The 27321-nt window shown below is 39.5% G+C and overlaps 2 protein-coding genes across 30 annotated transcripts in view; one reads left to right on the top strand and one right to left on the bottom strand.

Annotated features, from left to right (window-relative positions):
- The window catches only part of Sos1 (SOS Ras/Rac guanine nucleotide exchange factor 1), a 166418-nt gene that overhangs the window by 18276 nt on the left and 120821 nt on the right, over positions 1–27321 (bottom strand). For 2 of the 5 annotated variants that reach the window (XM_004839335.4, XM_004839336.4), the window contains one exon: positions 21896–26770. The exons of the other annotated variants lie outside the window; for them this stretch is intronic. In XM_004839335.4, coding sequence (XP_004839392.1) covers positions 26279–26770 — 492 coding nt within the window. In that variant the 3' untranslated portion in view covers positions 21896–26278. Of the gene's footprint in view, positions 1–21895; positions 26771–27321 lie in introns of those variants that run through there. 5 annotated transcript variants of the gene reach the window in all.
- Arhgef33 (Rho guanine nucleotide exchange factor 33) overlaps positions 1–27321 on the top strand; it is a 191438-nt gene that overhangs the window by 63479 nt on the left and 100638 nt on the right. For 5 of the 25 annotated variants that reach the window (XM_004839329.3, XM_021253745.2, XM_087216120.1 and 2 more), the window contains 4 exons: positions 347–511; positions 1847–2663; positions 6683–6822; positions 13678–24574. In XM_004839329.3, coding sequence (XP_004839386.1) covers positions 347–511; positions 1847–2663; positions 6683–6822; positions 13678–13807 — 1252 coding nt within the window. In that variant the 3' untranslated portion in view covers positions 13808–24574. Of the gene's footprint in view, positions 1–346; positions 512–1846; positions 2664–6682; positions 6823–9670; positions 13246–13670; positions 24575–27321 lie in introns of those variants that run through there. The other 20 variants (XR_015453001.1, XM_087216118.1, XM_021253756.2 and 17 more) reach the window with 13 other exon arrangements.

The following is a 27321-nucleotide window of genomic DNA, read 5'->3' as shown; positions in this document are numbered from 1 at the left end:
ATGTCTCAAGTTTGATCCCTAGTACCCAAAAAACACCTTACTGTAACAGAATCCTTTGTCAGGGATTCAGACAAGAAAAGATGCTTTCTCCCAAGCCATGACTCCTCTAATAAATGTCCTTTCATGCCACTCTCTGATCCCAAGATGTTTTCAGCCAGTTAATCAGCATCATTACTCCTCCAGCTGCCAGCTTATACCTATTGTGTAAGCAATCTGGTTTGTCGAGGGCCCTGGAGAGAAAGAAACCTTCACATCTGAGAGATGACTATCTTTCTTGGTATAATCTATGTATTCAGAGCCAGTTTCCCACTGTTCAATCTGAGAATGATTACTTCCATTCTCTTAGGTCATCAATGGCAAAGCTGTACAAAGGGCTGGTTTCCCAGTGTGCAAATGCTGGCCAAGATGCTTCCCCCACTGCAGGCCCTGAGGCTGTCCGTGACAGTGGGATCCACTCAGAAGAGATGCTGCAACCCTACCCTTCTGCTCCCAGTTCTGGCCCTGCTGTCACGTAAGCATCTGTTGCTGTGGAAAGGTTAATGGCAATACCCTTGGGTCCCAGGCAGACTGTGGATTAGCAGGTGGGCCTGGATTAGGAGTATGATCTATAGAACTCCTCCTTCCCCTTTCCCCATCAGGCCTATGTGTGATAGCCAAGCAATTGACCGGATTCTTGGATCCCAGAGAAAGGCACTGAGGTTAAGGGGTAGGCCTAGAGAGTGGCCACAGGGGCAGAAAGTACATTTATTCTGGAGAGTCAACTCTTGAGACAGTGGCAGAACATTATCATCCCTGAAATATAACAAATAAAGCCAAAAAATGCAAACTTTAGAGATTATACCCAGCCTAGCTAATCATAACAAGGCTGTCTTTACACTCTGTGCAGGGAAAATAAAACTCAGTAGCAATTATCAAGGTAAAAGACAACTGGGAGTGACAGTCAATATTTCATCTATTTCTTTTTATATCTGTAAATGCCTGATTTTCTTTATAAGGTCACTAAGATAATCATTGTTAGCATTTACATTTGCATTTCTGAAAATTAAAATATGACTAGACTAGCAGAATAACCACTTTTGAGCCAGTGTGTCTGGTAGCTAAAGCAAAACTAACAAATCGCCACCCAATGGGTAAACCATGCTACTTTGTAAACTATGTAACATAGTTGTCCATGATCGCCTCAAACAAAAACCCTTCCATGAAAACGGGCTAGCTTTTTAGAAGGAAAAAGCTTTTACAGAGGGATAGCTTTTACATCATTATGAAGGCTTTGTGGGGAGAAGTCTGAGATGACTTACTAAGTTTGTTATATGGCCACCAAGTTTTTGAAATTTTATTATGAAAACTTTATAAATTTACACGAGTACAGTGGACCCTATACCTATACAGTGGACAGTTTACCGTCACCCCAATTCAACAGTTATCAAGGTGTGCCACATTTACTTCATCTGGGAATATAATTTTAGGCATGAAGATCCATGAGCCGTATAAAAGTTGAGTTTCCATTATTTTGTATGACTCTTAGGGAAAGAAAGGGAGAAGAGAGTCGAAAAGAGATGCCTTGGGACACTGGCAGGTGGTGGAGAGGCTCGGAGCTCCCTCGAGCCTAGTGGTGATGGACCTTGGTCTGCCAGCCATCTCCACGCATTTTCCCAATCATGTCCACTCCTCCAACTGGAGACAGAAATTCTTCGGAATTCTTTAGTCGCAGTTTGTGGGGCTTGGTAGGCAACACGTGTGCAGGAGAGAGGAGCTGACAGGATGTGCTGCACGGGGCCTTGCACACTTGGTGAGAGGCCAGCACCAATCAACAGCATACCTCTTTTGTATTGTTTTCCCTCTAAAGACATCTGATGGCCCCGGTGAAGAAAAGCCAACCGCAGCAGAGCCTGATGGAGAGCATGCAGCCTGGGAAGCCCAGTGACTGGGAGATGGAGGGCAGAAAGCACGAGAGACCCGAGAGCCTGCTGGCGCCGGCGCAGTTCTGCGCGGCCGAGCAGGACGTGAAGGCGCTACCCGGGCCGCTGCAGGCCATCCCCGAGATGGAGTTCGAGCCCTCGCAGGCCGAGCCGCTGGGCAACGTGGAGCGCTCGCTACGCGGCCCGGCCGAGCTCCTGCCCGACGCCCGCGGCTTCGTGCCGGCGGGCTACGAGGAGTTCGAGTACGGCGGCGAGATCTTCGCGCTGCCCGCGCCCTACGACGAGGAGCCCTTCCAGGCCCCGGCCCTCTTCGAGAACTGCTCGCCCGCCTCTTCTGAGTCCAGCCTGGACATCTGCTTCCTGAGGCCCGTCAGCTTCGCCATGGAGGCCGAGCGGCCCGAACACCCACTGCAGCCGCTGGCCAAGAGCGCCACGTCGCCGGCAAGCAGCTCCGGCGTGTACAAGCTGGAGGCGGCCGCGGCGCAGGCGCAGGCGCACGGCAAGGCCAAGCCGCTGAGCCGCTCGCTCAAGGAGTTCCCGCGCGCGCCGCCCTCTGAGGGCGTAGCCCCGCGCCTGTACAGCACGCGCAGCAGCAGCGGCGGCCGCGCGCCGCTCAAGGCCGAGCGCGCGTCGCAGGCGCACGGTCCGGCCGCCGCCGCCGTCTCTGCCCGCGGTGCTTCCCGGACCTTCTTCCCCCAACAGAGGTCCCAAAGCGAAAAACAGACCTATTTGGAAGTAAGGAGGGTAAAGTAACACCGAACCGAAGCCCACGGCAACGGCGGCCCCGGGGCCTAGATCTGCAGGGGCGGCCCGAGTTCCCCTAGCGACGAGGGCGGGGGTCCGGGTGCCGGGGAGGCGCGCCCCCGCCTGTCGCGGGGTCGCGCCTCAGTGGCCTTTGGGGGCGAGCGGCGGCGCGCGTTCAGTAGGACCGTGGCCGAGCTGAGGTGTTACGCGAGGACACGACCTCGACTCTTCCTAATTGAGCCAGTCTCTGCCTCTCCCACATTCTTTCATTCTCTCCCTTTCTCTCCCTCCCACTCCTTCGACCCCTCAGCGTGTGGCACCTCAGAGTTGTCCTTTTTTCTAGTTGCTGCACACAACTCCACGAATCTTCTTTCTTCTCTGCCTGCTAGGTGGCACCTCCTTGTTTCAGTGTTCAAAGTATCAAACCCTGTGCCAGTCCACTCCACTCCATTCTCCCACCATCCTTGCAGGCTGCTGTCAGTGTAGACTGAAATTTGCTGCAAAGTCAAATCATTCCTGCCCACTCTCCTTTTGACTGGAAAGGAGTGTCGAGTTAACTTTGCAGATTCCACTGGGACGAGGATAATCCATAATAGTAAAAGAAACATTGACTCAAAGACACCATCTTTGGCTTAATGAATGTTGAGCATTCCGATGTTTATTCTGTCTGCAAGCCTTGTGGCATTTAAAAAGGCACTGAAATATGTACTTATGAAAAGCTCAGTAGTTCCTGAGCAACTACCTAAGTTCTCAATGTAATTGAAACAAAGACAATTTCTGATAAAGCAGAAAGCACCACCCTTCCATTCCACCTGCCATTTTCAAGTGAATGGCAAAACCATTAATAAAAACCTACATTTATTGAATGTATGAATTAAATTTTAAAAGGTGCCTAGAAATTAGTGTGGGGGAGGAGAGCGATGTACTGAAACGTGAAAGAAAGAAAAAAAAAAGACTACTGGCCATAGAAGAGCTGGGGGATGCTTTTCTTTTGGTATGTTGTGCCAGGTGGGAAAGGTAGAAATTAGGCCAGAGGGACCAGAAGGGGCTGGATCGTGAACAGCCTTGGAGGTTGCTGGAACCTAGACTCCAGAGTCAAAGTACTCTATGTATCTGGCGCCAACAGACAACCAACAAACCAAAATAGTGTGTTCAGGTAAAGTTGCTAGGGTTGATCAGGGTTCTCTAATTTTCTTCTGGCTCTGATTTTCCAACTCCCAACTTTATAAAATTCTATTAAAATTTGTCGAATAAATCAATCTTAGGCATGCGTCAAAGTTTAGAAGATCATCAAGAAGGGAAATAAGAATAGTGCCAATCCAAAGTAACTTGGATGGGCAGAACCTTACATAAAGAACCTTCTATTACAGCCTATGATGTAAAGAATGCTTTTATTTCCTCTGTCTCATAAAAATGTCTTTTTCTAGTTGATGGGTAAAAATTTAGAGCTTCAACAATTGCCAGGCAAAACCGATTCATCAGACGTAAGCAATACATGTTTATCAGAGAAATAGACAATGATTAATATATTTATGGCTGTTTACCAGACATACTCAATAGCAATAAATAATATATTAGGAACTGTTACATATGCTGGACAACAAGTTTCACCCTCTAATATTGTAAGACGAGTCAATTCAGGGAAAGACACTAAGAAGTACCAAGTGGAAGTCAGTTAAAAAGGCCTTTTCTCTAGCAGTAGGTGCATAGCAAATTTTCAAATATGCAAACAAAATTCCCATTGCTTTTGTGTTTTTGGACATTTTTCTTTCTTGAAACTCAGAAGACCTGGATTGTTGGGAGTCCCAGAGAGAAGTAGCACACAGAGTGTAGGTGGCAAGGCTGTTGTGGGTGTATATGTTTACACATGCATGCATGTTTGAATGAGTGTGCTTGATGTGGGGTGGCATGGAGATTTTAGTTGCTAAAGACAAAAACTCTACAAAGCCCTGTTCTTAATGACATCATCTCTTGGCTTTTGTGATGTGCAAAACTCTTGTTTTCTCTCTTCAAATATACTCTGCATCACCCACCCCTGGCCAGGAAAGCCACTTCAGATTTTAGGGCGGTGGTGGTGAACCTATGGCACGTGTGCCACATCAGTGTGTTTATATCACTGAAAGCTCTAAAAGGTTCACCATCACTGGCCTAGGTCTTAGTGATCTTTCCCATGAGTTGAGAAAGAAGACAGTGCATTAGTGTAAAGAGCATCTGACTGGGTATCAGCACCTCTAGGTTCTAGACCTGACTGCTGCCAAATAGCTGTGCACTTCTGGACAACTCACTTGGCTTCTCTGTATCTCCAGTTTTCTTATTTATAAAAATAATATTTACCTTACCTCACAGAGGAGTTGTGACAATCAGGCCAAATGAGATAAAGTATATGAATATACTTTGTAAACTATAGAATACTACACAGATGCAAGGTTTTATTAAGGTATGGTCCCACAGAAAGATTTTCATGAAACAACCCGTAGATTTAGTGTACCCGAATGAATGGGTTTGGTTTGAATCCTGGTTAAAAATTACTTTAATGGAGTTTTCATACTCCATAGGGAGCAAAAACATAAATAGAGGCTTCAGCTAATCCTGTAGTCCCAAGACTATACTTTGAGAATGCATTATGCCATAAAGATGTCAATCTGCATGGTTTAGTTATGAGTTTTTGTAGAATCTCAGAGAATTTCTCAATCTGCTTCTATAATCCTAGTTTAAAATTTCAAAGTCCTGAAAAAATTCATTTTCATGCTTTGGTTTTCTATCAGCAAGCAATTACCAACTCAATTCATGAGATTTTCAGGGCATTCTCTGTGTTTTTTGCTTTGTCTTCTTGGGTACTTGAAAGGCTATTCAAAATTAAGCAGTTAGTTTTAGATTGCTTTTAAATTACTGTCACTTCAAGGTAAATATTTTGTTCATATAGAGTATAAATATAGACATACATATGTAGCTTGTAGGCATGTAAATATATATGCATCTCTAGCCTGTAAGCATATAAATATACATATCTGGTGGTATATCTCACATTTAAAAAGAAACAAAAAAGTTCACAAAAGATATATCCTTATTTTTAATTTATTTTACCTTGTACTCCAAATATCATGGATTATGAATTATAAAAATTATATTAAACACACATTTATAGTTTGGAAATATTAGCTGACATTTACTTCTAAACATTTCTGCCCTCTCAGAAACTTTATTTATTTTTTTATTTTTAAATTTTTTTTGGTACCGGGCATTGAACTCGGGTCCTTGTACTTGTGCAGCAGGAGGCGAAACCGCTGAGCTAAATCCCTGGTCCCCAGAAACTTTAAAAAAAAAATTTTTGGGAGACAGGGTCTTGCTGTGTAGTTTAGGCTAGCTTTGAACACACTATGTAACCCCTGCTGGCCTCCAACTCATGGTGATCCTGCCTCAGCCTCCCAGAATGCTGGGATTACAGGAATGTGCCACCATGCCTGGCTTTTCAAAAACTTCTTCCCCCATGTATGCCTAAAATGGAGAGATAAGATGAGCTTAAAATTATTATAATTAAAGATTTTATAGAAAGAGAAACATATCCAGAGATATGAAGGGACAGTTTTGGAGCCAGAATATGAATTTACTTTCTATAATTTTAAACATTACCCAATTTTTATTATTTTCTTATCTTTACTTATTGGTAAGTAATAGCCTACCCTAGACTATGACCTAGACCTTGATATGTAGAAGATACAACACTTGACAGAAAATTTTCCTCTTTCCACCTACTAATTTCTTTTTTTTTTTTTTGTACTGGGAATCGAACTCGGGACCTTGCACTTGCAAGGCAGGCGCTGGAACCACTGAGCTAAATCCCCAGCCCTACACCTAATTTCTTTATTAGCATAAGTTTGCTTAGTTAGGGTTGGGTGTCCACTGGTAGTCTTTTGGGGTAGGAGAGGAAAATGACAAAGCTAAAAAAAAAAAACTGTCCCACAGTCAGGATAGATATTTTAGGGAAAGAGTGAAAAACCATCCCTCTTTTGTGTTTTCAGGAAATGCATTTAGAAGACACCACCCGCTTCTGTCCAAAGGAAGAAAGAGAAAGTGAACAAACATCTTTCAGCGATCAAAATCCCAGGCAAGACCAGAAAGGGGGCTTTCGCAGCTCCTTCCGCAAGCTCTTTAAAAAGAAGTGAGTAGCCCTTAGACAAGACACCATTATAACTCATTTCCCTTTGGGCTAAGTCTTGAGGTTTTAACAGTGAGAATTATCAAGTAACCTGGTCTCACATCACTGCTTCAAGTTCAGTGCCTGCACCCAGTAGCCTCGATTCCTGAGGGGTGAAGATGTTTCCCACTGTAATCTCCCAGAGTAGAAGCAAACTCACTTCTCTCCCCTGCCACTTCTGTCTTGCATCACTCCCTCCTTGTTCCCAAAGTCCTGTGTATTGAGAGGGGTGGGCAGAGGAGGTCCCTGGGAAAATGAGCTGGAAGGGGTGGGATCCTCTACTGGAGTTGGGCCTATTGGGTGCTCCATCAGAATCTCTCCACCTGTGGAAAGTTTTCTAAGGACATCTCAGCATTCTGCCTTTATGGGCATGTATTTATCCTGGAGCTAGTTCATGTTTATTGGGACTTCTGCTAGTGTTTTCCCTGAACGAATGGATTTGACTTGGATCCTCGGTAAAAATCACTTTAAAGGAGTGTCCATACTCCATATGAGGCAAAAACAAGGTGTTTACTTTTGTGGTCCTTTTGAGAGTCTGAGTCTTTGTTGTATGAAACTTCAGGCATTTTGGATTGCACTCTGTTATAGTCTGGGAGGCAGGGCCAAACCACATGTAGGTGGAGAGTTGAGCGTTCACATTTAACCACGGAGGGATTTGCTAGTCCAGCCATTGCCTGCAAGTGACTCTTGTTATTATCTCCCCCAGTGCTCAGGCCTATCTCCCTCACTTGAGGAAGCTCTCCCTGCGACTGTTTCTTATGGTAAAGGTTCTTGCAGTCAGTTTTAAATAGCAAGTTTTCATATAGATAGTGGATAGGAAAGTTAAAGGTTTATTGTTGTCTTTGGAGAATTGCCGAGAAATCGCTTTCTTCTTAAAAGTAAAGGTTATTGGCTGATTTAGATAATGGTTTTGGAAGAAGTGAGAGCAATTCTGGAGTGTGGAGTTGTTGTTTTTTTGTTTGTTTGATTTGGGTTTTTTGGATACAGTTTGTCTAAATCTCCTCCCATGGGGAGGGTGGTGCTAAGAATAGGGGATCTTTCGTTGTTGGTTCTTTGCCTGTTGTTACTAGAAGAGGGAAGAGGAAGGAAGAACACAGTTCTGCAGTCATCCACAGCCCTGTAGTCCCCTTTCAGTTTTGCTAAGGCAAGTCAATGTAAGCCTAACTATTGCTGGATCCTCAAGCCATTTTGTTCGGGGGTTAAGGAGTTAAGAATTATATACCTCTCTCTAGGATCATAGACTTAGATCTTTCTTGGCCTAGTGCCTACTTCTGAGGCACTACTTGAGCCTTGTTTTTTTTTTTTTGAAGCATAGTATTCCTAAAACAGCCAGTTTTTGCCCACTACCCTTCAAAATGACTGGATACTGTTGCAAAACAGTGAGCAATAGATCTGCCACTGGTTCCTTTACATATTCCTATTTGAGGCTGGGAAGCTCAGAAGAAGAGTGCTTATTTAACCTGCTTAAGGCCCTGGGTTTGATCCCCAGCACTGTTTAAAAAGAAAGAAAGAAATATCTTATATACACATGCTCTGCCAGTTTCACGAGGCGGAAAGAACAGGCTTGAACTGGAGGGAAGAACTAATGGGTTAAGAGTTTTGGAATTGGCACTTCGACCTCATGAGAAAGTAGATTCTCTTAAGTAGAATCTGGGTGACTTGGTCAGGAATACTATGAGAGACTTCCACAGCAGGTGGAGATTGCTAAAGAAATCACTGAAATTCCTTCTAGTGTAGAGACTCGCTTTATCTATAGTTTGACTTTGTTGTAAATCTGAGTGATCACATCTCTTCATCACCCAAAACAAGCAATGAATGAGGCCTTGGATCTGTAATTTTAAAGACCCACCATGTAGAAGGTCAGATTTTATTTTTCTATAGCTCCCCCACCCAGATCTTGGTAAAATGCAGAAGACTTGCGATGGGATCTCCAAATTCATGTTGGTTAATCGCTTTAGGTCCTCTTGCAGCTTCTGGGGATTTTCCTTAGAGAAAGAACCGATGGATTCCCTTAGTCTTCTGTCCTTTCTCATAGATCAGTCTGTGTAGGTCATATTGCTATCAACAATACTGGCACTCTCCTTTGTATTTAAAATCTGAAGTGCTATCTGAGTGGAAGTAACGGTGTAGCTACAAGATGAATCTGCCTTTGGCAAGCTTCCTTAGCATCATTGATCTGGCCTTGGATAGTCAGCACCATTAGGTGATGCCTGCTGTGGCTTTATGCTGAGGGTGCTGGGAGTGTGGCTCAGAAGAAGAGTGCTTTGGGAGTCGACTTAGCATGAGATAAAGAGGCAGTTTAAGTAGCTTGTCCTGAGTGTTTCCATCCAAGAACCATGGAAAATTCATTATAGACCCTACTGCAATATGGTACTATAGTGAGAAAGGGTAGGGAGGCCCCAGCATAGTGCAAGCGGGCCAGTGCCTTTCAACTTGGATCAGAACACAGCATTCTTCTGTGCATGCACTATTTCAGATACTTGTTTAAGATCAGGAATGACATGGTCCCAGCCATTGCATAGGAATGTACTCTGGAGTCAGTTGTATGTACAGATACAGGAAAGAACCAAGAAGAGACGTTCAGCCCATGCTCTTCCTTTGTGCCAGGAAGTCGGACTGGCAAGCAAGCTTAGTGACTTCAAGAAGTGGCCAAACCTAGGTACTGGAATCATTCCAGAGCCTGGCCTCACAGTTCCAAATGGGCCAGGGCCAAAAAAGCTGCCTGTGTCATGTCTGGGGCTCACCGCCTTCCTTCCCTGCAGCCCTCTGGAGGCTCATTCCTGTCTACACTGACACACTTTTTGTTCCATAGGGGCTTGTTTGGCTGGTGGCCCCACACACCCAGAATGCTGCTTCGGGATGAAGCTAGGCATGGAGCCAGATGCAACAGAAAACCCGAGAAAGGGTTCTCTTCCCTCTGAGGCTGGGAGGGCCGAATATTCTTACCCACAAGGATTCAAAAGGGAGAGTCAAGCTGACATCATAAAAATAATCCTGAAAAAGCCCACGATATTTGGGGAAAAGGGTGACCCTTTGATTGTTTCTATCCCAGGCATATTTATCCTGGGTAGATACCAAGTCACATGTCCCTGAAAGCTATGCACAGTTGATCAGAATAAAGTCTACATATTTTAAAGTTCAAAAATATTAAGTGACTTTAAATATTTAAATGAAGATTCTTAGAAGCCAGGAACAGACTTAATGTGAAAAGCTGATGCTGGACTGATTCCCTTGCCTTTGAGCAGGATGGAAGGCAAACTGTCCCTTGTAGAAGGATCTATATGGAGACTGTCAAAGACAAACCTAGATTATTGTGAAGGCTGAGGCAAATGCTACTTTATCTCTCTATATATAAATCTTGCATTTGGGTAAATGTATTTCTGGGTGAGGGTGTGGCAGTGGGGAAGAGGATTATGTAAGACAGTTTAGGGATAGAGAATGTAGATGGTGCTTTTTCTTTTTATCCCCAAATTTGGGGGAAGTGGGAAATGAAGAATATAGCATCCAAATGATCAATTCTATTCCTCAACCATTCACTTCCTTTTTAGCAGTTTGTAATTTATATGCCTCAAGAATATTTCCATTCTTGTCCTTCCCTTCCCTTCATCAGTGGTATCAAATTCTATTTTCTTAGTCACACCCAGGAAACATACATTTACAGGGATCCATATAGTTAAATGTCACTGAATCATCTTTTTTGGGTGTCTTCTCAACTATTTTTATATATGCCCAGCCTTCACCATGAAGAGGACTTGTACTAGAAAGAGGACTGATGAAGAATCAGTTGATTTTATCCTTACATTCTTCTCTACCTCCTTAAAGCCTATCTCAAGTTCCTTCTCCATTCTTACCTATTTTTCGGTTTCTCTCATAGCTCATTTCCTATATACCTTTAAAATTGCAGGGGATAGTTGAAGGGATAACCATTTTGTAGTACTTAATCTTGATTATAATTGTTTATAGATCATTTGGAACCAATCATTAAGGGTCTTTAGTGTACGAGGTTCTGTCCTAGTACACTAGAAATAAATAGTTTCTGTCCATTAGGAGCTCACAGTTCATTGTAAGGGTAATTCAGCTGAAAGTTTTGGTACATAACACACAGTAAGCACTCAACAAATATTTATTAAGTGAATGCTCATTTGACACTCTGTTGATTATGAGTCAGGGCTAACTGACTTAGCCAAGAGGATAGGTGTCCACCCTAAACCCCTGATCTCTTCTCCCTTTGCATGACTCCCGAAGCTTTCAAGGATGATAGTCTTTCCAGTCAGAGAACCAAGTCAAAGACTTCTGTGGTACTATATTTCATTCCTTTCCGCTTCCCGATTCCAAACAAGCTTTCCAAGTTTATCTGTAGTAAATCCATGTATGTCGACCTACCAAACTTAACGATTTTCTTTGTCTCTGTCACTTGAATGGAAAGAAAGTTAGCAACAAGCCAGGTCCTTTATCCTCTTTCCCTAAAATGCTGGGATTGCTGTGTGTCAGAATGTACTTGCAGCCAGCCGACTTACCCTTTCCCAGAAAGTGTTTACCTGTCTGTCCCTGTACTGTCTGCTCACACCTGCCTTGCAGTCATCCAGGATGGCTTTAGGAGCTAAAAAGCCATTTCTGTGTTTTATGGAGAAAGGAAATAAAAGCAAATACACTGTGCCTTTCTCTTAGTAATTTAGGTATGCATTACTTCAGAGCCTAATAGCCACACCTGTGGAAGAGTGCAGATGTCTAAGTAGTCATATGTTAAGCATTATAAAGAAGTCAGTTAAAATTTTTCTTAAAAAGATGATAATGAGTTTTTAGTCATGGCTACAGTAGAATGCTGGATTTTGAAAAGGGTTAGTAATTTAGCCATTAGTTAATAGTTGAAATAAAGAAATGCAGAGACATTCAGATGCTGGAGAGACAAGGAAGTTACAATTTGTGAAAAGAGCAGTTAAAAGAGAAAAAAATAACTAAGCTGAGTCTGTGTACTTTAAAAACTAGACAGGGCGATTTTGGCATTTGTTTCAGAAATGGGAACGCAACTGGTGAAGATTTCTGTGGTCCTTGGGGCTGGTGGTGACATCAAAGCTTTCCCATTTCCAGGTAAACACTAAACAGTTGCATGTTGGAACATCAAAGTGTAACATTTTGGGTTTTGGAGAGATCAGATGTAGATAAGAGGGAAACTGTGAGGTGAAGATTTTAAATTTTTGATTAATAACTTTCTACTGAGAAACTGTCATGGGGTACAATTCAAAATAAATAGCAGCCCAATTCAAATTCTATTCCCTACTTCCTGCCCCTGAAACTAAAGGCATTTCTAGTCTTCTGAATAACAGAAGATATAGAGAAAGGTTTAAATGGCCGAAAATATGTCTCCCTAACATTTTGGACACAACTAATTAGAAATGATTTGAGCTGGAATTAGGCAGGAGGTGTGAAAGATAAGAGAAGGTCTGGAGTTTTAGGGAAGGGCTTGTAGAGTCTGTTATAACTTATAACAGACCCAGACATCGTCTTACTTGATGAGCTCCCAGATGTACTGGAGCTGAGATAGAACAGTTTTTCCTCTCTTTGTTGGGATGCAGTAGAAAAGTGCTCCTTTTCAGCTAGAAATAAAAGCATGGTGGGCAGCTATGACTTCATCTGTGATACCAAATATTAGGGTGAAAAGTGAAAATAATCTAGTCAGTCAGTCGGATTTCCAGATTTCATAATAGTTAGTTTTTGTGTGAATCCAACTTCTTTCTTTGGATAATGTAAAGGGATGTTTGAATTCTGCCCAGTTAATTCAGCAAATGATAGAGTCATATGTCTAATAACAACAACGAGGACTCAATGAGAGCATACCAATGACAGTGACCAATCTTGGAAGCCAGTTATCCTTCTTTGCAGATAGTGGAAGCATACCCAACTCAGCCTCAGCATATGGAGAACTTGTTCAGTTTTATAGGCACTTTGGACAAAAACTTCACATCTAACATCACTTTCATACATCCTCCATGAGGTCTTTTGATATTGGTGCTTGATTGCTGGGCTACTTTTATCCATTCTAGTTCATAATTTAAACTAGTGAAAAGGACTCAGTCTAGGTTATCAGAGGTTATTTCCAGAAAGCCTCCTCCCTCCAGGGACTTCTGACATGAACAAACTCGAGAAGGTGCAGAGCTGGAATGGATTACCAACTGGCTTAACCAAGATAAAGGAAGAATGCACCCTCGACTGGGGACTCAAATGGACTGATTTGAGTTGTTGACCATTGGTTGGCTGTGGTCTCCTTTGTGGTGGTTGAGATTTTAGTATCTCCTCAATTTGATTACTGTACTTATTTCTGCATTCTACTAAATGTAGCATATATGTGTGGTTGGCTTCAATAAATCTTTCATTTAAAAATGAAAACAAGCAGAAGCAAGAGTTTGTAATGTAATGCCCAGATTCAGTAAAGGCCTTTGATAACCATGGTTGAGAATAATGAGTTCTATCTATTTTAATTTAAGGGCTATGGTAATTTGTGCAGTAGTTACTTCCTTGAATCAAAAATAGGATTTTTTGAATTTTCTGAGTTGTTAGTTCCCTATTACAGTGTTACTACACAGTACCTTACACTGACATATATAGTTGTTACATATCTCCATAAAAGATTAGAAAGATATTCTCTTTATGTTTACAGCAAATCTTAGATACACATGTCCTGAGTCTTGAAATTAGGGGAGTAAAAAATTATTCCAGGTCTAGGAGGCAACTGTTTTACAAATGCGAAACAATTTGGATAAAATATTTGAAAACAATTAAAACCAAATCAACCTGTACTTTATCTGTGTGCTGAGATTTTAGGTCCAGTGGATCAGAATACAGGGAAAAAACTAATGAGAATCCCTCAATGGATCCTTCACCTACAAAACAAGATTTCTTCAGAAACCGACTTGCTCTTGCAAATGACCTTGACCAAGGAACAGCTGTGTAAAACATACTTAAAGTTGTATTCTCAAGTGGTAAGATGAGGATAAAAAGCTTGTATATATCTGTGTAGGAATATATATATTGATGTATAAATCCCTGAGGAAAACTAATATAAATACATATGAAACTAAATCAACATACAAGACATTGAAGAGATGAAGATTAGTCTATGGTTAAGACCTGACTTTTTGAACTTCAACACTTGGGAAAAGGGAAATGAAGACTTTTCACATCATTATAGAAAAGCACAATAAATTTGGAGGAAAAATAAATGTTTATAAGAATAAAAACTTGCACCTTGAAGTCATTCCCCAAGTATAATATTATGTTCATATAATAATTATGTTTAATGTGGATGTGAATTTTGTGCTTCCAAGGCATTTAGTTTATTAATTCATCCCAGTGTGCTCAGACTAATATAACACTATGTTAGGGGCCATTTGTGTCTTGCCATTTGTTTTCCAGAACTTCCAAGGCAATATGCAGCATGCCTTATGGCAAAGGATTAATTAACACAACTGTTATTTTAAATGTTGCAAAGCTGAATTATGGAGAAATTATGCTTAAATCACAATTTAGAAGGTTTAAAGCTTAAAGACACATTGATCTCTAAATATGTTCTGTGGTCATGGAAAACAGTAAAGAGAACAAGATTTTTTTTAGAAAGGGGGATGGGGCAAAGATGTATTTTCTCTTATGTGGATTGTGCTGAGGATGAGAACAGTCCACTCCAGAGCCTTTGTTTTATTGAGTACTCGGTATTTTTTTTTGGTTTTGGTACCAGGGATCAAACTCAGGACCTTGTGCTTTCGAGGCAGACGCGATGCCACTGAGCTAAATCCCTGGCCTTTGAGTACTCAGTATTTAAGATCCACTAGTGATCCTGAGTGTTACACATACTCGTGACCAGATGGACTAGGAAAAAAACACTGATGTAGTCACATCCTCTTAAAAAGACTTTCTTCAAACTGGACAGAAAGTGGCAACAGCACCAGGACTTTAATGGCACATAGACAATGATTGCTGCAGACATTAGGTCAGAATGAAAACTCAGGGGTGCAGTGCCTGACTTCTACAGTACCCAGAAGCTATACAGAAACAAAGCTGTTACAGCTCAGGTGGAAGAACCATATTGCTGAGGCCTGCCTGGCTCTGGGGTAGTAAAATGTGCTGTTTCCACGTGGGTATGTCCCAGATGTTCAGCATCCTTGATACACCCCAAATTTCAGATTCATAATAGAAAATAATTAGCTTTACATTATTTGTCTCTATTCCCAGGCAGTCACCTATAAAAATTAGGAATATTTGGCTTCTGTTCATTCAGAATTTTAGTACTCAAGTGGACTTCTTCAGATGCTGTTCCTTTATGAACATGCTATTGATAAACTAGGGAAAGTTTCATTTCTGAGTGTTAGAACTTCTCCTTGTGAAACGATTAAGTAGGGACCCATTTGTTAGCATTTTGAATAATAGGTGTTTGGAACATGTAAAGGACCACTGTGCCAAGTGTGTAGAATTTGCAGTATTTAAGTTTGAGCCAGTATTTTCATTTCTCTGCAGTTAATGGAATTAGATTTTTCTCCTTTATCAGGCCAAAGTTGTTTGAGGGCAGTGCTTGAAAGCACACTGCCAAATCAACTGGACATGGAAACTCACATGAAATAGAAGTCATAACCTCTTAAATAAAATGTGAACAACAGTAAGATTCCTTCCCTTTTCACATCCTGTTTATCATCAAAATTGTTACTGGGTAGGGCTGGGGATTTAGCTCAGTGGCGCTGCGCCTGCCTTGCAAGTGCAAGGTCCTGAGTTCAATCCCCAGTACTGGAAAAAAAAATTATTACTGGGTAGATCAAATAACATTATACATTTCCCAAATTTCACTTTGATAGCATCCTCTGAAAAATCTTGATATTGTCAATTTACAGTAGTACAATTCAGTTTAGCTGTATGTTATAAAGCTAATAATACTGCTGCCGCTGTGAGTCTCTGTCTCCTGATACCTGGATTTTTTGGTAGCTTTCTAACTATCTCCAAGTATCACCTGCTCCTACCCCTCCTACATGTCTTCAGCAACATTAATACTGTATTCCTAAATATTGGTCTGCCATGAAATTCCAAACTCCTTGACTTGACATTTAAGGTTTTCTTTCTCTCATCTGGCTCCTAGTTTTCTTTCTGGCTACCATCTAATACAGTTCTGGGTGAACTAGCTTACTTCAACCACCCTGGGCTTTTGGTTTCCCAGTAAGCTATGCACCTTGCCCAGGTTCACTCTTGCTTCATGCCAGTTCTCTAATCTTCTCCTTGCTACTAATCTGAAGATCCAGTTTAAACCCCTCACCTATAGTGGCTTCTTGTGATGTGACTAGTTTATTTTTTAATGTAGTTGTTTTATCTTCCCCATAAGAATGCAAGTCCCTTCAAGGGCAAGAACTATATATACCGTATCTTTTTTATTCCTTTCTACTTCTTGAATTCATAGTAGGAGGTACTCAAGAATTGGTTAATAGCAACTTTAATGGTGGTACGATAATAGGTGGAAAATAATTTCTCCTTTTTTTTCAGTGCTGACATTGAACCCAGGGCCTGTTCACATGCTGGACACATGCTTTATCCCTGAGCTACACCCCCAGGCCTAATTTCTAGCTTTCTCTTTTGCTTTTTGGACAGAGTCTTGTTATGTAGTTCAGGCTGGCCTTGAAATCATGGTGATGCGCCTGCCTTACCCTCCTGAGTGCTGGGATTACACACATATGCGCCCCCATGTGTGGCCTCTACCCTTAATTTTACAAAGATCTTCATTTTTAAAAGAAAAGAAATACCAATCACAAAGGAAATAAAATACAGTTGTCTTTAGAATCAGTTAAAGGCTCTACTGCCACTTTCACAGCACCTAGCATTAGAAAACATCTCTTCAGTTAAAAAGTTGCCATTTCTTTGTTATCGTGGTTCATTTTATAATCTTCCTAGGTAGCACTATAAATTGACAAGGGAGATAGGATTCTTAGTGATGGTGATGGTATTTAATGTAATGTTTCTTTAGGGAAGAAGTTGGGTTGGGAAACTTTGGCAGTTGCTACATCCATGATCTTTCGTCCTCTAAGAACTGCAGTTTACTCAGGAGACCACAGATGTCCTTGGGAAATGCTTGGCTTGATAAGCAGAAAGCACCCCACAAAAAATGGAGATTTTTGGACAGGCTGGGGGTTGCAACAGGTCTCTTCTGTAGCTTTGCAGGATTTCCCTATAAACTAAAGCCAGGATTATCTTGTTTCTCTGACTTTAGAATTGGAAACTTTGAGAACCAGGGATTTGTGGACCAAGTATTCTAGGATTCTGTTCAGTGGGCTACTTCAGCACATAACAGATAAATCTGAGACTTGTAACTAGAATGTCAGGGAAACCCTTTGAACAGCGTTTCTGTAACACCTCAGGTCTCATCCTCTCACCTTCTTCAAGTCTGTACTCATAAGCCATCCTCTCTATGAGGGCATTTATAAAAATGCAGATTCCTGGGCACTATTTCAGTCTCATTGTATTGGAATATTTGAGGAAGGGATCCAGAAACCTGCAATTAAATGCACTCAGATTATTTTCTTTAGTCCACTGAAATTTTAGAGCTTCTACTTCTTATACCAATAAATTGGGATGATCTAGTGTGTAAATTTAACCACCCCAGAGTCTTCTTTTAAGTTATGTTTTATGACAGAATAAAGAGATGATTAGACTTAGCTTGAGATACAGAAAACTAATAATTCATCAAAACCCAACTGAATATTTTTTGTATTCTTAAATTTGTTGTCTGTGAGCATTACTATCAGACATACATTTTGACTGAAAATATACATACACATGAGTTCATTTTATAAACTGATGAAATTGTATATTCCAGAGACTCAAATGAATACACTTTAAATAATAACAGAAGTCTTACATTAAGTTATATAGAGAAATTTAGACTAGTTTTCAGACTAAACTTTTTTTGGAAACATCACCATTAATAACTTTCCCCCTGTACCTAAAACAGCAGTGCTTTCAGGATAGTTGGAGTTCCTGTTTCCTGCAATGACTAAACCGGCCAGTGAGTCACATATTCTGGGAGGGGAGGTGGAAGGAGAAGGGGGAGATACCATTTTTCAAAGAGGGACATGGGTTGAAACAAGGTTGAGAAAATTGATGGAGACATATTTTAGGGGAAAAAATAGAAATTGATATGTGACACTAGAGTTGAGGTTTTTTTTTTGGTACCAGGGATTGAACTTGGTTCCTTACGCTTGTGCAGCAAGCAACCAAACCACTGAGCTAAATCTCCGGCCCTAGACCTGAGTTTTGAACATATAAGAACACAAAGATATGAGTTGGGGCAATACTAAAGAGGACTTTTTGATAAGTTGTTAGATGTTCAAAATAGTCAAGATTTTATCCCAAAATCAAACAACTTGTTTTCCAAAATCTGTTGTTTTCCAAGAGCTCGGTGCATAATCTTTCTAAACTTGTTCCTTATATGTGAGATATTTTTATTATCTTGCCTCACTGTGTTTAGTCACGGTAACATCAAATGTTCTTTCTTATAGACCTGTTCCTCTGAAGACAGTGGGATCTATTCTAAAGGATCCTTCATAGATACCATCTGTGATTCTGAGTGGGTTGTTTCCATTAAACATTAGACCCCAGGCCATTACCTCTCATCACATTTTCCTTTCTACTGGGGCAAACCTTCAACACACAAACATGCTCTTATTTCTTCCATCTTTAAGGCAAAAGAAACCTCTTGATGGTTCAAGCTATGTACCAGTTCTCTGCTTCCTTTTGTTATAAAACTTTAAAGATGAAACAACCACAGTATCTCTCCTGCTATGCAACTTTTAAGAATGCTATGCTGGGGATCAAATCCAGGGCCTCATCTAGGCAAACACTCTTATCACTGAGGTACACCCCTAGCCCACTTGTTGTATTCTTTACTAAACTCACTAAACCCAGGCTTTTGCTCATATCACTTTATGGACTCATTATGTTAAGATCAGTGATGACTACCATGTTGCTAACTAAACACATGGTCCATTCTCATTATTATGAGAATAATTTTATTATCTCTATCAAGTAACATTTGGGCCGGGGATTTAGCTCAGTGGTTCCACCACCTGCCTTGCAAGCATAAGGTCCTGAGTTCAATCCCTGGTACCAAAAAAAAAAAAAAAAAAAAAAAGTAACATTTAATCATTTCCTCTTTCTGAAATAATTTCTTTACCTAACACTTAAGGGCACACCATAGTCTTGGTTTTCATCTGTAGTCACTGGCAGTTCTTCCTTGTTCTATTTGCTGCTACTCTTTTGGATGATAGAATGCTCCAGGACTCTCTTCTGTCTGTGCTCCTCTTTTTCTAGTCTATACTCCCTTCCTTAGTGATCTTATCCAGTTTGCTTCCTTTGAAATATGGTCTTTTTGAAAGTGACATGACAATTTGGTATTTTTAGCCTAGACCCCTTTCTCTAACTCCAGACTAACATTTCTATCTCCTTGACTTCTCTTAAGATATACATCTTTAATTTATTGAACTTAATGTGTCCAACCCTTCTTCAACCATATCCTATCTCAGTTGATGATAACTTTATCTTTCTAGTTGCTCTCACCAAAAACCTTGAAGTCACCCTTGAAAATTCTGTTTCTGTTGATAATTCTCTTTTTGACCTCACATCAAATTTGCCAGCAAACTGACTTTCTTCAAAATATATGCATTCTCGCTACTGCTACTGCTACAGTTCAAGACACTTTCAATTGGGCTGGCCTTCCTATTCCTGTTTTTTTTTTTTTTAAAGACAACGTCACACTATATAGTTCAAACTGGCCTTGAACGCACTATTTATTAGAGCTGGCCTCAAACTCACGGTGATCCTCCTGCCTCAGCCTCCTGAGTGCTGGGATTATAGGCATGCGCCACCACACCCAGCACTATTCCTGTTCTTAATCCATTTTCTCAACACAGTACCCAGAATGTAAATCAGATCACATCACTCCTCTGCTGAAATCCTCAAAGGACTGTTTCTTTTTTTTTTTTTGTACCAGGGATCGAACTCAGGACCTTGTGCTTGCGAAGCAGGCAGTCGAACCACTGAGCTAAATCCCAGGCCCCTCAAAGGGCTCTTTTTTTCAAACATAAGTTGAAGACATTTCAAGGGCTTTTAAAGCTTCAAGTGATCTAGACCTCATTTAACTCTGATGGCACCTCTTTCTAGTCTACCCAGATTCCTCTCCTAACACAAGCAGTCTCCCCATTCCATAAATATACCAAAAATGCTCTTCCTGCTGGGCTTATTAACTGGCTGCTCCCTGGGACTTGGCATATTTTTTTCTCAGATACTTGCACGTTGCCTTCCTTCAAGTCTTTATGTTCCAGCTTCTCTATGAAATAGATTCTGACATTCCATTTAAATTCTGTCTCCTTTTTATCCTACATTCCTAATAACCTTATCTTTTTTTGGTTCATAACAAAAATTCTAATATATAATATACCTACTGATTATGCCTATTACTTGTCTACATCTTCTCACTAAATGATAAATCCCATGATGAAATGGATTTTTGTTCATTGGATTCCTAACATCAGAACTGACTGGGAAAAATAAGTATTTGTTAACTTCTGAACAGCCAAATGGGCCCTTATCAAATGCTTATAACCTATTTAAAACCAATTTAAGTGAGGATAAATAGCAAAGAAAGGGATAAAAAATCAAATAATGGAGACTTCAGGATGAACAAACAACCACTTAGCTATCTAAGAGGCAAATTTAGAAAATATGTCCCTCATAACTTTATCATTTGTAAAGCATCTACTCTGAGAAAGGCTTTACAATATGACCTTTAAATTTCAAAAAAACCCTAGATGTATTTATGCCCCTCCTTGTATTAATAAAAAGTAGATTAAATAACTTTTCCAAAGTCTCTCATGTAGTATGGGGAGAATATAAACAAGTACGATTCCAAAGAACCTGCTTACTCTTACCACATTGATTCTTCCTTTTTTGAGGAGTTATTAAAGTTGAGAAACTAGATTCTAAACAATGTGTAGCTTTTCTTGGTTCCAATAAGTAGAGTCAGAGTCCTAAAATGTTAGAATGGTCATAAACTGCTTCTTTGCATTGTACACTATCAAATCTGCAGAAAGGCAGGCTCAGCTTTGGGGCTGGCCCCCCTATTCCTTCTCTTGAGGCTTAAGTGCTCTCAAACATGATAAAAATAAGTGAAAAACAAATCATCTGGTTAAAACTCAAAAGTAACATTTCAAGAGCAAATGCTGAATCGTTTGACTAATATCAATGTTAACACTATTTGCCTACGGGTATTTTAAATCATTACCTATAGTATACTCCACAGTGCATGCTTGGATTTCACAATGGTTAATCAAATAAATCTGTATAAATGAATGATTTCATGTCTTTAAATTAGGAGAAAAAGTCACCAGTTAATCTTAGGTATTCCTGAAAGCAGTCCTCCAAATACCAGGGACATTGAGCCACTGGTTTCAGTCACTAACTGCCACATAATGTTGGCTCAGTCATGTCCCTTCTCCAGACCTCACTTGCCTGTTTTTAAATTAGTAGATTGGATCTCTAAGGATTCATCAGTTTTTACAGTATATAATCTACCTTGAATGACTTCATATTTACATAATTTAGATACAACCTAACACTCCTTATCTTTTCTTGTCAAACCTAGAAAGAATTACAAAGTCAAGCTGCTTCATTCCAGCAGGTCTTAGCAAAAACTGCTTGTTAGGGAACTGACAGCTGAAACTTCTTTGGGTACAATTGCCTCAGCCCTCTGAAACTGCATCCAAGTACACCCAAGGTTACTTTACTCATTTGCACCCCAAGGACCTTCCACTCACTACAGTCAGGACTTGACACAGAAAGTAATAGGAAACTTTTACCCTTTTATAATAACTTGTGGGAAAAAGCGCCCCCAAAGTAAGACCATGATAAAATACAAAGTATTTTTCCATGGAAAGTTTAAGCTAAATAATGATCACTAATGACTAAAAATACTGCCCTCTAAAATAAATACATGAAAAAAAATAATACACTTGTGGGCTATGTACGGCATTTTTTTCTTTATTTTTCAGTTTATCTTAGTAATGCCAGAAAAATAACAGCCATTATTTTCACTTTAAACGCAAACCAAATACTGCTGCACACACAATACAAAGATTACCTACGAACATGGTTAGGTACAAAGGCTATATTAGATGTATAGACCACACTTTGTTCTTACATCAAAGTAAGACAGCATATTTTTTTGACAGTAATTTTAGCAAATAACTGTGCTACTAAACAAAGGCAAATACACATATATACACAGACACATCTTAACTAAAATTATACATGTCACTTTGACAAACAAATTCTCTGGTGGTTTCACCAGATATTTGCATCCCCAATTCCCTGCCTTAATCCCACCCCCAAATGCTGACTTGATCTGAAGAAAAAAATTAGAGATGTTCTTAATTAAAGGCACATTTGGCAGCTACTGAAAGTGGCATGCATCTGGCACAGGTGCACTCTCTAAGCCACACCACATGTAACTTTGATCTTTCTATGCATCTTGATTCTGAGTGGTAGTCCAATGTGACCCACCTTTAGCTAACTTGCTTTATAATTTTGCAGCAACAGGCTACTTAATGCACTATTTTCATTAAAGGCAAAAGGGAAATTTGCTCACAGTTGACAGAAAATGCACTTTACGGTGTAAAAAATGGAAAATAAGGCATGAAAAGAAGTTACAAGTGCTTTTGTCATTTATATTTATCATATAGACTTCATGCTTTTCTTAACTAGAGCTCAGAATAGTTTTGGCTCATGTGTAAGGGATTATGAAATGATTTTATAAGTTAGTAATGAGATGTTTTAAAAGAGAAAAAAATTGAATAAAGTCACCACTTTCCCTTATAATTTCACTGCATAATTCTCTTTCAGCCAAACTGATAATTAACTTCGTGATACGTATTTACCGGTAAAAATTTATGTGCAATAGAACAGGAGTACAAGAGTCACACAATATAGGCCAAAAGAATAAGTAAACTTACCCACAGCAGCAGAATACCAAGAAATAAATGGTCAAATTGTTTTTGAATCTAAAGGAAAAAAAGATTTCCCTCAATATGTACAACACTAATTGGGACAACTCTCCCATTTGTTTTGCTGAGCCACTAAAAAAAAAAAATCTGAATTTAAGTTGTCATATTAAGACAATGAAATGAAAGACTGAAGTAGGCTAAACTTGAGAATTACAAGGTCATTATCATAAACTTTGGGTTTGTATAAAGTAATTTTGATTAAAAAAACATTAAGAACTTAGAACCATAATGTAGCCTCCAACTGACATAGTATTTGTTTACTAGACTGTTCTGTTGTTTATGATTGTTAGTATGGCCTGCTGTCTGCTTAATTCATATCCATTAAGACATACCTTGAGTTGTTAGAGAGCAGTAATACAGTAAACACATGATTTGATGCTCAACAAAACTTAAATTAAGCAAATTTTTGATGTTTGTATATTTCCTGATCATAGTAGCATTAAAATAGATTTGGAGCACTGGGAAGAGTAATCTTGGTCTGTCAGTAAATTTAGAGACATACTTCTCTGTCCTGTTTTTAGAAATGCTTAGATGTGAAAAGCTTTCCATTCTGTTATATTTGTGGGTTTTGAGCCCACAAGATTGAGCCTGGAAATTTTTTTCATTGTGATCCAAAGATAATGAAACATTTAAGAATATTTCTGTTTCTTAAAGAAATGTCCCACGTTTTGGAATGTGGTTGACAGAAAGTCATGCTGCATTGACTGCCTTGTAATGTTCTGGATCCAAAGCAGAATTTTGTGATGATACATTTACTTTTTGTCACTTCTTGTCCCTCATTAGGTATATTTCAATTACCACTAATGATAAATTTGTCTGCTAGTTTGAGACAAATTAACCACGAGAAGGATACAGTTTTCTTACCTCCACCAAAGGGCATCCATTTGGAATTTTTCGTATCAGTTACAACTGCAGAAAATATTTTTGTTGAAATATCACATTTCAGGATAAAAAATACCCTCCTTATGCACAATGCATATAAAACTGTTGCTAGGTGAAGTGGTCCACTAAAACCACTGGGTAGAAGAATGGTCCCTTCTGGGAGAAAGATGATTAGAACTCCGAATCTGAGTTTTTCCTTTGTACAGGATCAAGCAGGTTGAAAGGGGTCATCACCTTATTGAAGGTTAGCATGTTAGCCAGAAGACATACTGGATGGGCACCAGTGTGACTTCTATCTGGTTCTCATTTGGAGTGGGGATGGAACAATTAAAAAGAAGTGGTTAATAAACCATAAAAGAGGAAATCATAGGGAAAATTAGGCTGGCCCGATAAAAAGTCATGGGAGATTTTGGAATGTGTATCACAATTAATTGTAGCAGCATTAGTAAGTATACTTACATAAATATTTGTTGAATGAATGGTCTTATGGACACTTTGCAACCAAGAGGGGATTTGTAATTAATTTTAAAGGATATTTTCAGAAGAGGGGACATTTTGTGAAGGAAAAATGGCTATCATAATAGGAATGGTACAGACATTAAACAAAAAAGATTCAATTTTAACAAATAAGAAAGGATATAACAGGATGGACTGCTTAATGATGGTACAATTAACATAGTTGCTGTTCTTAAAGGAGTATACTGTACTACTGTGATGTACATTTAATGCTTTAATAAATATCAGAAATTATTAAAGTATTAGTTTCCACTGTGATGCAGCACTTCTAAAAATGTCTCTAATGACATGGTTAACAGGAAATGTTGCTTCATTATTCAGAGGACACATGCAGATAGGTAACTGATGAACTGATGACTGAGGATGGAATACTGCACATTACACAGACATTATAGTGGAGATTAATAAAAACTTTTTCTCTTCAACAAAGTTGCATGCATTTCAGTCACAGTATTTGTTAGGACTCAGAAGAGCAGTACATAGGCTTTATGAAAAATCCATATTATATTAGTGATGTAGGTAGATGACCTATTATGAGTATGACATATTATGAATAGTTGTGATAGACCTCAAACAAGATAGAATGTTCAATATAAACCTTAACAAACTGTATACATGTTGCTTAAGAAATTAAAAAACCTACAGCTCTGCTCAAAAGATACCCATCCTTCTTTAACCAAATATTTTCATACATGCCAAACTGCAACTTTAGACCATTCTTTAAGATCAATACATATATTCACAACTAGAAACCAAAGCGTACCACACAATACGTGCTTTTATGCTTAGTGTTTGTGTTTTTCAACTGAAAGAAATAAGAACCAACCATTTTCTTCATATAATAATCTATGCCAGCCAGACAAAGTATTTGTATCTTTATTCAATTAAATTAAAACAGACCTGCTAGGTATATTATATAACATTCACTATATACACATGATTTAGGTAATGCAAGGTAACTCTAGGTATGCGGATTACTTGACTATTAGTAAAACATGAATGGTGTCAGTGATGCCCAGCAAATGCTCCTTTTCACATTGGGTGCCTACGCTTCCATAATGTTGTTAGAGGGACAGCTACGAGCCAGGACATGGATTACCAGTAAACCTTTGTGGGAGAAGGGGGAAATGACAATCTAGTGTAGATTAACAGTCTCCTAAATGTAAATAATACACTTGACAGTTAACATTTTAAAAAAAGTTCTTCCATCATGTTAATGACACAAAACTTTTCTTCTTTGAAGGCAACACCAGATTTTGTTTTGTGTGGGGGTAGGTAGGGAATGTTCTTAAAATTGGTATAATTATTCTTAAAACAATAATAACAACAACAACAACAAAAAAGTACCTCTTTGGTGAAGCCTCGGTACCCATTCAATTCACTGTAATAATCTGTAAACAGGACTGTAGTACAGTGCTGGGGCCTTGATTTCAACAAGGTCAGGTACCACAGCCTTTCCTCACAGTCCTTTGATTTTTAAGAAAATATTCTAAAGTAGAAGAGTAAAGCAAAGGAGAACAGAGGAGGACAGTAAGATCCCTGTTTAAGATTTTTTTAAAAGTGCATAATATTTTGAATTACAAAAACTGTCGTCATGTGGGCCTGGTGGACACTAGATTGTTTTCATCCCTTCAACAATAAAGATCACTTCACAAAATGAGGGTTCTTGCCTATTGGCCAGAAAAAGTCCCTTCAGTTGATTTTCAGATGCAATCAGTTGTCCAATTCTTCTAGATCAGTCTTTCCACATATTCTATACTGGAATAGCATTTCAATTTATAATTAATGTCTAGGTTAAAATTCTTTGTCTTAAACTGCATCTTGAAGTAGAGTCATTAGTGTTTGGAGTTCTAGTTTTAACTCCTCAGTGCTGGCATGCTCAGTGCATCCATTGCCAGCAATGGATTTGGGCTAGGAAACTGTACATCCCAGAATAGAGGAACTCAGGAAGAATGGGCATTCTCCAACAGTGGTGGTCCATCTCTGTGCATGGATGGGTGTGTGTGCTCCCTTTTGTAAGTTTTTGGAGGGAGTTTAGGGATATGTTGAGAAGTGCTTTGTCGTGGAGGAACAGGCGGCCCAGCAATGGAATGGAGGTCCACTTCTTGTGTCAATGGTGGTGATGGCAGATGCCTTCTTGTGCCATGAGGAGAAGGGGTTTGAGGAGGAGGTGGTGTAAAAGGGGAAGGGCTGTTTGGGAAGAAGGCATTGCCATGGTCACTCTTTTTGCCCAAAGGGGGAGGTTGGAGATGTAGTGGTGAGCTTGAGAAAACATCAGGTGTCCTCACAGGCTCTCGTGGTGGTAATAAGGGAGGGCTCTCAGGAGGGTCTGATATAGAGGTCCGATCTGATATTGAGTATCGTGGTGAATAGGCTTTTGATGTGGGTTGCCTAGGAGGAATGGCTGGGGGGCTGTCCAAGTGCTTAGACATAATCTAACAAATGAGAAAAGAATAAAACATACTTATTAATAGAATTACTGTACTACCATGAAAATATTAAGAATTTGGGCTTTTCAAACATGCTATTGGTAGAATACTAGGTGTGGAACAGCAAGTTTTGCCGTATGTTTTAAATAATTAGTTTTGCCAATTTACAGAAAAAAAGTTGATTTTGCCAATGTTAAATTTTTACCTTGTTTTATTTCTCAGAATTTTGTTGTTTGCTGTTGCTTGCCTATTTTAATATAATTTCTGATTTAGTGTATATTACCCATTAGTTTTTCAGTTTCATTTTAATATATAATATTTAATCAAATTCTGCAAAAAATGCCTTGGCTTATCTAAGTGCTCTGCTCTCTGGACAGCATAAGAACAAATGAATTAAGTTAACAGCTGGCAAAATAAGTAAATACATTTTTATTAAAAAAGACGGAACAAATAGTCATTATGAGCCTTTAGGGTCTCTTCCAATCTAGAGTTTTTGTGAAAACCCCATTTAGAAACATGCTAGATCTTACCCTATAGGCTCAGATAACTTTTAGCAT

This window comes from Heterocephalus glaber, unplaced genomic scaffold (genome assembly GCF_053883595.1).
Source record: "Heterocephalus glaber isolate CG9 unplaced genomic scaffold, H.glaber_assembly_v1.0 deba00001457, whole genome shotgun sequence".
NCBI lineage: Eukaryota > Metazoa > Chordata > Mammalia > Rodentia > Bathyergidae > Heterocephalus > Heterocephalus glaber.
The sequence above is the reverse complement of the archived record's forward strand: the minus strand, read 5'-3'. Positions and strand labels throughout refer to the sequence as shown.